The 12987-nt window shown below is 43.6% G+C and overlaps 1 protein-coding gene across 1 annotated transcript in view; it reads left to right on the top strand.

The window, feature by feature from the left end:
- LOC124776958 (lachesin-like) overlaps positions 1 to 11727 on the top strand; it is an 805533-nt gene extending 793806 nt beyond the window's left edge. Inside the window, exon 10 of the mRNA XM_047252196.1 lies at positions 11338 to 11727. Within this exon, the coding sequence (XP_047108152.1) occupies positions 11338 to 11471 (134 nt within the window). The 3' untranslated portion in view covers positions 11472 to 11727. The remainder of the gene's footprint in view (positions 1 to 11337) is intronic.
- Positions 11728 to 12987: the final 1260 nt, after the last annotated feature.

Below are 12987 nucleotides of genomic sequence, written 5' to 3'. Positions count from 1 at the left end.
GCTCGGCCACAACGGCTGGCGGTGTCCTTCCTGCAGGATCTTTTTCCCGCTGCAGCGATGTCGCGGATCTGATGTTTTACCGGATTCCTGATGTTCACTGTACACTTCTGAAATGGTCGTACGGGAAAACCCTTACTTCATCGCTACCTCGGAGATGCTGTGTCCCATCGCTCGTGTGCCGGCCATAACACCACGCCCAAACCAACTTTAATCTTGACAACCTGCCATTGTAGCAGCAGTAACCGACCTAACAACCGCGCCAGACACTTGTTGTCTTATATAGGCGTTGCCGACCGCAGTGCCGTATTCTGCCTGTTTTGATATCTCTGTATTTGTATACTCACGTCTATACCGCTTTCTTTGGTGCTTCAGTGTATATCTTCGAGATGATGCCGCTTGAAACACCAAATACTTCGACTGCCTTGGTTACGGAAGCATCCACCTCACGAGCACCAACTATTTTCCCACTTTAGATGTCACTTAGCTCCGACATAATGCACTCATAGCTACACATAACACTGTTCTGACCACGATTGACACTTGCAACTTACTGAGAATTTTTCACAACTGCCGTTCGTGGTCAAATTCTGCAGTATAACATTCAGACCTGGTAAGCATCTGCATTTGTGTTCAAGCATGCATTTATGGCGGTGTTTACATATTTTTGTCTAGCCCTGTACTTTGAATAATTGTCCGAATGAATCTTTTCTTGGTCTCATACATCGTTTTTTTCTGACCGCAACAAGGAATTAATTTTATTCTTTGGAAGTTTGTCTAGAGATATCCTTTTTTGTGCAGCATGTAGGATACGTCAGTAAAGCAAAGTACTTTTAATTATGGCAGCAGAACAGTGACTATCAGTTTTCGTGAGACATATATTTTGGGTTTGTAATTTATAAAGGAAGTTGCAATACTAGACACATTTTGGCGTACATCATAAGAGATAAAATAATTTTTTTTTATTCAGATTTTGTCTGTACTCTCTAACCTTATAATATAATAGAGTAATACTGATCGTTTGTTACAAATGAACACTTTAACCCGAAGGAACAACAGCATGGCTGCGCTTATTTAGATTTAACGTTAGATGTTAGCTTGTGGAATGTAGACGTAGATGTACGGATTGTTAATCTGTAAACTCTTTTTGTTGAAACAATTTCCATCCATCACATAAATAGATGAAAGTTTTCTCATTCCATAAGCATGTAGTGTGATAGAGCTTGTGAGTGCATGCGGGCGCCATCACCCCAGGAAGCAGCAGCTGTTGCGTTCGGCCACTGCCTCACCGTCAGCAGTGCAGCGCGACCTCGTTCGAAGGTTCACAAAGGAAGGCGCATACATCAAGTTCTGATTTTACAAGCAATAAAGCACTTTACAAATGCTCACGCAGTCGGTTTAACATCGGCATGTAGTTTCGACCTGCCAAAACAAAGAACAGCAGCGCGGAACAATAGGTTTATGTTGCACGTCTCTGCCATTGACGCCGGGCCGCATCCATTAGGCCACCAACATGTCGCGCATACACGGCGCCAAGTGTTGATATTTATGGAAGCGATCGCTCCATTTGGCATCGCAGCGGTCGGCTAACGAATGGAGTAAAAACCGAAATGTCATCGACCTGGGGGCGGCAGCGCCGAGTCGGCGACGAGGGAAGGCGTGGCCGGCGCTAATTCCCAGCCGTGAGGGACGGCGCCTGTTCGTTATGACGTGACGGACGGCCTGTCAATGGGCGGCCGCGCCATCTGTCTCTTATAATGGCGGCCGCCGAAGAAGCCGATTGACGCGCCGCGCCCGCACAAGTTGGTTCAGCGCGAGGCCGTCTCCCCGGGATTTCATACTCGAAGCACCATATCTGCTGGTACCTCCAAGTCTACAATGTTATTCCGCGGCACTTTGTAGCGTGTCTGGATTACGCTACTACGCAGAATGTTGTCTCTAGCTCCGAATTAAACAATGGGCACTCTTCAGTAAGGCCAAGAACAACCAACAACCTCATCGTCGGCATACGCCCAAACCGTCAGTGTCGCACCAGAAAGGGTCCACACTCCGCTTGAACACTATCGGCCGCGCCGGTTGAGCATTAACAAGCATTTTCGGCACGATGCCGTGGAACACATGGGAAATAACTGGCCTCAAGGGTGAAACCGATTATCTCCAACACACGGGCAGAAGAAGTATAAGAAACATGGTCAAATGCCTTGTTAAAATACAGAAAAGCAAGGGCACCGTGAACAGTAGCCGAAATCACGTACTGGTACTCCTCTATTGGAGTCAAAATCGAGCGCCCAGGAAGGCAACTCCACTCTTATGCTCTCCAATCACTTTCCCCAACAGAGAAAATCTGCTATCGATTACCCTCTATTTTATAATCACAACCAAGCAAAGTGAGAGGAAGAAAAGAATCCACAGTGACATGGTGAAACTAGTTCGGTATTAATACTATTTTACCCAACTTAAAATCTGCGAGTACAGTTCTCCTCTACATAAACTAGTTTAACGTTTCGGCAAACACCGCATACCAGAGGGGCCGAAAGTGAACATAAAACTCCTTAGGGAGGGCATGCCGGCCAGGTGATCTAAGGGCTGGAGAAGCAGCAGTATGAGTAAGCACCTCATCTGCCTGAAAGGCAGGCATTTTCAGCAGGCGTGCTCCTACCAATAAGCATCACTGAGCATCATCGGGAAAGGATCTCGCGTTGTTTTCCACCGCATATAGTTAATCGTAGTATTAGTGGAAAGCGCCAACAATACCACCTTGCTCAGTCAGTTGGTGGACTGCAGTATCTGCGAGAGACGTACACTACTGGCCATTAAAATTGTTACACCACGAAGATGACGTGCTACAGACGCGAAAGTTTACCGACAGGAAGAAGATGCTGTGATACGCAAATGATTAGCTTCTCAGAGCATCCACACAAGGTTGGCGCCGGTGGCGACACCTACAACGTGCTGACGTGAGGAAAGTTTCCAATCGACTTCTCATACACAAACAGCAGTTGACCGGCGTTGCCTGGTGAAACGCTGTTGTGATGCCTGGTGTAAGGAGGAGAAATGCGTACCATCACGTTTCCGACTTTGATAAAGGTCGGATTGTAGCCTATCGCGATTGCGGTTTATCGTATCGCGACATTGCTCCTCGCATTGGTCGATATCGAATGACTGTTAGCAGAATATGGAATCGGTGGGTTCAGGTGGGTAATACGGAACGCCGTGCTGGATCCCTACGGCCTCGTATCACTAGCAGTCGAGATGACAGGCATCTTATCCGCACGGCTGTAACGGATAGTGCAGCCACGTCACTATCCCTGAGTCAACACATGGGGACGTTTGCAAGACAACAACCATCTGCACGAACAGTTCGACGACGTTTACGGCAGCATGGACTATCAGCTCGGAGACCATGGCTGCGGTTACCCTTGACACTGCATCACAGACAGGAGCGCCTGCGATGCTGTACTCAACGACGAACCTGGGTGCACGAATGGCAAAACGTCATTTTTTCGGATGAATGCAGGTTCTGTTTACAGCATCACGATGGTCGCATCCGTGTTTGGCAAATCGCGGTGAACGCACATCGGAAGCGTGTATTCGTCATCGCCATACTGGCGTATCACCGGACGGGATGGTATGGGGTGCCATTGGTTACACGTCTCGGTCACCTCTTGTTCGCACTGATGGCACTTTGAACAGTGGACGTTACATTTCTGATGTGTTATGACCCGTGGCTCTATCCTTCATTCGATCCCTGCGAAACTCTGCATTTCAGCAGTATAATGCACGACCGCATGTTGCAGGTCCTGTACGGGCCTTTCTGGATACAGAAAATGTTCGACTGCTGCCCTGGCCAGCACATTCTCCAGATCTCTCACCAATTGAAAACATCTAGTCCATGGTGGCCGAGCAACTGGCTCGTCACAATACGCCAGTCACTATTCTTGATTAACTGTGGTATCGTGTTGAAGCTGCATAGGCAGCTGTACCTGTACACGCCATCCACGCTCTGTTTGACTTAATGCCCTGGCGTATCAAGGCCGTTATTACGGCCAGAGGTGGTTGTTCTGGATACTGGTTTCTCAGGATCTATGCACCCAAATTGCGTGAAAATGTAATCACATGTCAGTTCTAGTATATTTGTCCAATGAATACCCGTTTATCATCTGCATTTCTTCTTGGTGTAGCAGTTTTAATGGCCAGTAGTGTAATAAATAGCGACGATTCGGAGAACGTCTTGGATCCGTTGAGGGGCGTCACCCGCTCGTTCATAGAATTCACGCAAGAGAGAGTAACAAAATTCGTAAGTTCTCCTAAAGCCCTTAGCTGGAGCAGCACAGTACGATAATAAGGACTGACGTAGCATCAGCTTCGCTAAATCTGTCCATCAGTCCAACAGTGAAGAGTAACGCACAGCGGAGAGGAGGAAACGCTTCCACATGGCGCCAACTACATCATCAAGCGCGCTATCCATGAGATTGGAGACATGCAGCATCCACTGTGCACGAGACAGTTTAGCAGGTTGCCATTCAGAGTACGCAGTCACCACCAGAGCACAGCGGTCAGAAAAGGAAACGTGGGTACAGCCAACCGCCATAATCAAATTGGTTCAAATGGCTCTGAGCGCTATGAGACTTAACATCTGAGGTCATCAGTCCCCTAGAACTTAGAACTACTTAAACCTAACTAACCTAAGGACATCACACACATCCATGCCCGAGGCTGGATTCGAACCTGCGACCGTAGCGGTCACGCGGTTCCAGACTGAAGCGCCTAGAACCGCACGGCCACTCCGGCCCCGCCATAGTCCTATCACGGCTACAACACGTGGCGGTAGAAGCGAATATTTGATCATGGTGGGATGTCTGTGTGCTCACACGTCAAGAAAAATCATCGTATGAACCAATTCACTTAATGCACGACAAAAATTGTAATGTGAGGATTGATCACTAGGACGTAAAACACAATGAAAATCGTCACCAAACGTGAGACACCAAGGACTATGCGCAAAAGATGCCACGAATTCGCCACTGCACTACCCGGACCAGATAGGGCATATAACACAGCCTACGTGAGGTCATATGCACAACCTATCCCCCTACCACATTCAGTTAATTCAATACTGACAATGGGGATACCCTCATGAAAGATAAAGGGCAATATCCGTCGCACATTCAGGTGCTACATGAAGAAGAGTCTCAAAACTAGAGGCGCAAAACTGGTGAATAAAACTTGTAAACGTACAATATCAGCAGAAGAATCATAAATAAACTGACGTAAATTTAGTTCTGTTAAAATTAAGGGTAACAGAGGTGGAAGCATGACTCACCAATCAGAATAAGAACAGGTGAAAACGGGAAGAAAAAAAACACAACTGATTCCACCCTCGACTGTCATTTCTATAGCCGCATCCATCGACGAATCTGAGGGATGGGGGGCTATTGCAGCACTCTGCTGAAACTTTAGGCTTCTGTTTCTTCCCCAACAGCAAGATCCGACTAGATTCGTTGTTTTTGCCTACCTTGTGGCAAGGAACCGTTCGCTGCCGGCAAAGTGGGAAGATCGTTCACCACATCCAAGTGAATCATTGCCGGTCCTGAATCGGAAGCTGTCTGCACAGGAGGAACCCCCACCGACAGCGACCGTCACACGTCGACAAGACAGTCACATAGCAGACCGGGCATCACGGGAGACAAATCATGCGAAATTATCCCCGAGTCCGGCTTCTCTAAGAGCAAGGAGACAGATCCGTCATCGGAAGTGGTAGAGCGAGGAAACAGAGAGGCCGGGGGTGGGGGGGTGGGGGATGAGAGGAGGGGGTTGTTGTAACTCAACACACTGAACATCCAGAACAGGCGCCGAGGGAATCGACACAAAGTGTTCCGACCTCTGAAGAGATTCAAAGGAAACATCCGCGGAAATGGAAGGAACACTAGAGCCCTCCATCCCAACTATCGGCTCAATCGTTCCTATCTACCATTTAGAGAATCAGCAGAAGCACGAGGTGCGGGGGAGGAGTAGGTGGGGGCACGGCAGGGTGGAACGACATCAGCAGTACTCCCACCGTGTGTACGGCACTTCTTATTTTGGATCACTTGAGCATCCGCGTAAAGGGCAGTCAACAAACCCATCCTCCGTCGTCACCACCGTGAATTTACGCTGCTGTTCAAGGGAAGATCGAAAAACAAAAGCCCTTCTCGGACAACTGGTACCAAGCTGACAACTCTCATTACGAAAAACACACGTCCTCACCTACCCATTTTTTGTGAATTGTATATACAACAGACTTCTAAATGAGACGAGATATTTTGTTTCATCTGCATTTCTACGGAACTAATCCCGTTATAACACTGAAGCTTGTACTGGATGTACCATCGTTCAAGGCGAATGTTCTTTTCCTAAGCAAACGGTAAACATTATCATTCTCAGGAGACAGGTAGAAAACACGAACATTCGCGAATGCAACATCAGTGATCGCAAGGAAGACTGTATCAAATGAGTAATTTTTCGACTTGTAAAGGAATTCAAAAATTTAACAAAGAAAACATAAATCACGGTGACCAAATATGGTGTGTGTACTTGACCCGACGTCAAACCAAAAGTATCTACCAATAACCAGTAGTGGATTTCGAGAGAACAACGCTGCTCATGACGCGTCGACTTATCAGAAATAAATAAGTAAATAAAAAGCAAAAGAACCTCATTATACTTTTACGTGAATAGACCTGGACGCCATGGGAACCAAAGAAATGGACAATGCCGCTACGAATAGCACACTTAAAATAGCAAAAAGACGAATTCAGCGAAGGGAAGACACTCACAAAGATCAAAATCTCTCGAAAATATCTGACTTCCAATACTCGTAGCGCCGTGACGGAGATGAAGTAAACTACGTCCTACTCGTAAGGATTAGCAAGCGGAAGTGTAATGGAAGCGGACTCTCATATCCTCTATCATATGTATGATGATTATTACCCGGTATCCATACGGTCATCTGGTATCATAGAGGGTCCTGAAGATGATATAATGTGACACCGAATACGATTACAGTAAAAATGAGACTATGAAAACAGCTAAGAGTGTCATCCTGCCACTTAAAGGTGTAGAAACAGCTATTGCCTCATGATCCATTGGAAGCTGGAAGTACGGGTAGTTGTGTTTTGGTCTGAGGACAAGGAAAAGAGAGGGCCAGAGATGTAAGCTAGGAGCGCATTGGTGTAGTTAGAAAAGGAACGCTTTTATAGCTTACTTGAGGAAATGATCACTCAAATGACAGCTCGGTCAGTCACACCAACTGTATCACTCCGGGACACTTTGCGACACTTCTACATCAGCTGCTTTTGTATAGTTTACAAAAAAGACCTTTAAATCTTTAGTATACCGCAACTAGTTTCGACAAGTTATGTCATGATTTCATAAAAAGTAATGTTTAAAATTAGCTAGAGCACTACGGCATTATTGTAAAATATGTTACAAATCTTGATAGTACTGTGGCAGCAAGTGGAGAATAACGTATTTTACAATAATTGACATGTGGCATACACCATTTTAAACTTTTTAGTTTGCCAGATGGTGGTATAAATAGTCGAAACTAGTACTTGAAGATCAATTTAAAAGAATGGGTAGTATCTTGACAATAGGGTTTAGGATGAGCGTCAACGACTGTAAAACAAGGATACTTGCTGATGATAGAATTAGATTAGAAAATAAAGCACTAAATGTGGTAGACGTGTTTGGGTATTTGGACAGCAAGGCAACTGATGACGGCCGAAGTAGAGAGGACATGAAATGCGCACTGGCAATAGCAAGAGAAGCGTTTCGAAAAAAATAATAATTCTGACGTGAATGCAAGTGGTGGGAAGTCTCCTCTGAAGGTATTTGTCCGGAGCGTCACCTTGTAGGATAGTGAAAAGTCTTAGTTCCCTCAGAACCTCTCTGGTACTTTTCCAACTACACTGAAGTTCACCTTGCATACGTTGGGAGACTATCCATACTGGAAGACAGGATATTGCGTGGAAGTGGCTTAGCCTAAGCGTAGGAGACTGGTTCCGAAACGAAATCATTCTGGAAACATATTGCTTCTCTAACATCTCTAACATACCGTTCACATAAAGACCATAGAAGAAAAAGATAATAGAGCTCAAACGGAAACTTAGTACTAGTCGTACTGCACATCATTCGCGACTGGAACAAACAACCGGAAAATGACAGAAGTACACGAAGTGCATACCATGAGTTTTCGGAACATATGTGCTCATGTGAAATTAGATTACATATGACAAACGAGAGCGAATTCGAGAGCCAGATACAGATATTCAATTGGAACATTGCTACAAGCAAGCTAGTAGAATCAAGCTGAGACCACCTTTCTTTCTCTCCTCATCGGGAGCTATTGGTGTCGACAGTATTAATTTCAAGGACCTGTCTTAAGCCAATGTCACAACAAAATACAGTACTGATTCACCATCTGGGTAAACGTTCATCGGATACTACGATATTTTAAGTTTTTGCAACCGTCAAGCACACTTCGACTTTTGTAGCAAAATCTGTCACTTGTCCTCTAAAGTACAACTTCAGATTGATCAGTGCAGTTTTAGACCAGGAGATCGAAGTGTTTGCTGTTTTATATTTGTGAGTTTTATAGTGGTTGATAAAGGGGTTGGAGGGAGGAGTGGGGGCACTGAACCGAGATGCAGCTTTAATTTAACTAAAGCTACAACAATGGATTTCGGACTGATTCTCTTTTTGGAAACAATATTGCTTACTGTCATCCTACCAGCACTGAGGTACCTCATAGTGTGCGAATGAAGGGCTTACGTAAATAAATTAATGGCCGTTTGACCGTTGACATATCATTTTACCGTAAAAGACAGGACTGGCAACTACACGCTGCCATTAGCAATATTCGATTGTGACAACCAAGTACGATGGTGTAGTGGATCAGTAAGTGGATTAGCATTTGAGAGAACAGGTTTCATATTCCCATCCCGCCATGCAGACTTAGGTTTTCCATACTTTCGTTATGCAAGTACGACTCAAGACATCTCTCTCCTTCTCCTTTAAAAATGTTTCATAATGTCGTACACTCCGCTAAAGCCTGAGAAGATTCGTTCTAGAGTCTTGATCCGATCATGTTAAAGTATTATTTACTTACGTGTACACTGTTCCATGCAGATGCAAGTGATCTTGTACCAATGTGAAATACATTAATAGGCTGCACAATGACTCGTCCCACATTATTAAGACAATCCGTATAAATGATTACTTGAACACTTAAATGATCTACGAAACTAGTACGTCAATATTTTAAATTCAAGCAAAAACTTTCTCTAAACAATGGCTCCAATTCGAAGCTGGCCAAATAATTCGTTAGTATAAGTAGCAAAGAAGACTAAAATGTCTTCGAAACACCTCAGGGAGAGCAGTTTGGGAGATTCATAAGTAGAGACACCACAAAGAGCATTGCATATGCAGTTGTTGGGTGTTACAGCTGCCATATATGACCAATGCAACCAGGTCAGTTTACGTGTTGACAATGAAGAACCTAATCCCCACAATGTGTGTGTGCCTTGACAGAACATTTCATCTATTGTTCGTTTCTTTTGAATAATTATTTTGGTCTCTCTTTCAGCTGTTTTCCTTGTTTTTTGTGCATAACTATAAAACATCTATTTAAACAAGTCGTGATTCTGCTTAGGAGCTCTGTTATTTCAAGAAAATGTTTTATTCGTTAAAACTAGCCAACTCCAATGCAAGGATATTTGACCTCAAGGTAAAATGTATACTACGAATGTAGTTGCTGTAAGTAAAAATAGAATTACTGTTGCAATTAAATCGAGTGCTACGTACATGTAATCGAATACATGCTAATACGAGTGTCAAGCAGTAATTAAAGAGACAAATTGGTCTGGAGAAAGAAGCGTTTATTTTTACAAAACTTTTTCTACTTTTCAACATAATTCACTTGAACATTTATTCACTTGTTCCAACGGGATACATTCTTTTTTATTCCGGCTGCAAATAACTCTTTATCTTGGTATTTGAACCAATTTCCCACAAACATTTTCAGGTCCTCCTTGTTCTGGAACCTCTCCACGTAATGCCTCGTTCAGTGCACCAAACAAATGGAAATCACTAGGTGCTAAATCAGGACTGTAAGGGGGATGAGGCAATACTTCTCAGCCCATTTTGACGATGGTTTCACGGGTCAGCTGAGCAATAAGAGGACGTTCGTTGTCTTGCTGGAAAATCATACCTCTCCTCTGAGATCCACGACGTCTCTCTCTCGCGGTTAGCTTCACCTTGTGTAAAAGCAAATCCGAGTAGTATTGGCTGTCAATTGTACCCTGCTCTTCGAGATAATCACAAAAAACTGGACCTTCTGTATCCCCGAACACCGTCAACATTATTTTCCTGCTGATACAGGGGTTTTGAGTTTTTTCTTGAGAGGTGAGTTGGTGTGCCTCCACTACATGTTTTGTCTTTTTGATTATTAATAATAATAGTGAACCCAAGTTTCATCACAAGTTAAAATTTTGTTGAGGAAGTGCTCACCTTCCCTTTCATAACGCTCCTTTACCTCTGTACACACTCTCAACCTTCTTTCCCTGTGTAGCGTGCATCAGCTTGTTACAAGTAATGTTATGAACTGTACCAGTACCAACTTGAACCTTATCAACTGTCATTTCCACAGTCACACGGCAGTTGGCACGAATAACGTTATAAATTCGACTTTCAAGTGAGGGAGTCGAAACTGCAACTGGTCGGCCAGAACGGTGTTCGTCAGTCACTGAGTCGTGACCATTCTTGAACAGCTCTACCCACTTCTAAAAATGTGCATGATTCATATAATCTTCACGATAAACTTGAGACATTCTACAGTATATATTCACTGGTTTCTCGCCTTCAGCAAATAAAAAACGAACAGCAGAACGTTGTTCAACTAATGTGGACGATTCAAGCGGACTCACCATCTTCAAATGTATTTTTGAGGTTGTAAACAAAACAATGTCGGTGCATCAGATGATCAGGGCTCATGCTAGTGATGCCAAATTGAAGCCGTAAAAGTACCAAACATGCGCCAACAGGGGCATCTGACCACGCACTCTCAGTAACATTGCAGAACTCGCATAACAATACAGATTCCACAGAGAAACTAGAACATGCAATGGAGAAATTGGTTTAAATAACAGAAAACCTCAATGGATCCATGACTACCGTCTTAGTTCAGTTATGTTTGTTTCTGTAGATTCTATTTCATAGTCGGACGAATGGTGTAAAATTAGTGACTATGTTTGCTGCTTTTCTGTTAACGAAAGAGTTGTTTACGAGCTGTGCCTTCCACAGAGAGTGCGGCGGCGGACCTCCGACTCCGCAGCGCCCCTGCCGTCCGCAGCGCGGCAACCCGCCACTCTCCTCCGTCGGCGGGGCTGCTGCTGCACTGGCTGATAGTGCTGGCAGCTGCCGCCAGGTGGCAGTGATGAGAATATTCGCCGGCCGAGGGGCTACCACTGGACGACGCTTCTTGCAGCGCCACTGACTTCTCGAAATTTAAAATGCAACAACCAATAATGACTCAAGTTCCTGTCTGTAGTGTGGCAATATTTAACTAGTTAAATGTGCTTCTACAGATAAAAAAAGAAAGAATGTTTTTGCTGCAGCAGTTTTATGGGTGAATTAACAGTTTCACGGAAGGAAATAAGCCAGGGACAGTCTAAAAATGCTACAGAATTACATGTGAACCGTAATGTGTAAATATTCCATGTACATTTATGTCTGTCAAAACACAATATTAATCCATTAGTAAAGTTTGGAAATCATTATTGAATCTATAATAGCAATTATGTAACAAAGTATGTAATTTAATTAATCTGTACTAAAACTTTGCTGTATAACAAATTAGATCTGCCTCGCCCATAATTTGAAGAAACGGATCCTGGAGTCAAAGTACAAAGTAGTGAGCTTCTGAAACAACTGCTGTGGTATTCAAGACAACGAATTCGGTTGGTACCTGGTACAAATACCCTTCTGGACATCCTAATTTAGATGTTTGTTGCTGCCCTAAGTCAGCAGAGTGCCGAGACAGCCCCATCTGAAAGGACATGCCCGATTTATTCCTTCATCACCAATCTACTATTCTCTCTTTCATTTTCTCACTCCCAACGCGATGTTAATCTGTAACCTGTATTCTTAGCTCACGAACCAAAATCTTAAAATGTTATGACATTCTGCAAAAAAATCCTTATTCCCGTTGTAGAAAAAAAAGGAATGTTGATAACCCAGAAGTAGCAAGTATTCATAGCTTCATTCCTGCCAATCTGAAGAAAAATTGTAATTGGAGTTTTAACAGTTGGGTGCAACTCAGTATTCTGTACTTAACACTACACTTCTATCTCACGCTTTCGAAAATATTTTGGGAAAACAGCGATCAGTTTTACACTTGTACTTACAAAAACAATTTAGATCACATAAATAATATTCATTGGCGTCCACTTTTGGTCCAAAGGCGGAACATATTCAGACCGTCCTCTGGAACATTGAGTACTATAAATATAGAGGGGCATACAGATAAAATATAAACAATATAATAAAAATATAATTGGAAGTTATACTCAAAGTTGGTGTTTCGAGATGGATGCATGGAGCAGGAAGTCCAGAAGTCTCCAGATACTGTTAATTGCTGGAGAAGCAACGATGTGGTGTGGTTAAATAGCGGAAACTTCACCCTGTAGTCGTCGCTACATGTCATTGGAAACCAGTAGAATGAATGATTATCGAATATGTGAGGAGAAGCTTTAGTTACTAACTTAATAGTGATCTCTGTTTATAGTACTAACTGTAAGATTAACGACTGTCATAACTGTGATACAAAGAATTAAAACATAAAATAACGCACAACAAAGGAGCAATAAGTTACACTGCCCTCTACGGGACAGTATATACATATAAGGCGTCACTGGTTACTTTGCAAAGTCTGTAAAGCGTGTATAAAATTTT

This window comes from Schistocerca piceifrons, chromosome 1, assembly GCF_021461385.2.
Source record: "Schistocerca piceifrons isolate TAMUIC-IGC-003096 chromosome 1, iqSchPice1.1, whole genome shotgun sequence".
In the NCBI taxonomy this organism is placed as follows: domain Eukaryota; kingdom Metazoa; phylum Arthropoda; class Insecta; order Orthoptera; family Acrididae; genus Schistocerca; species Schistocerca piceifrons.
The sequence above is the reverse complement of the archived record's forward strand: the minus strand, read 5'-3'. Positions and strand labels throughout refer to the sequence as shown.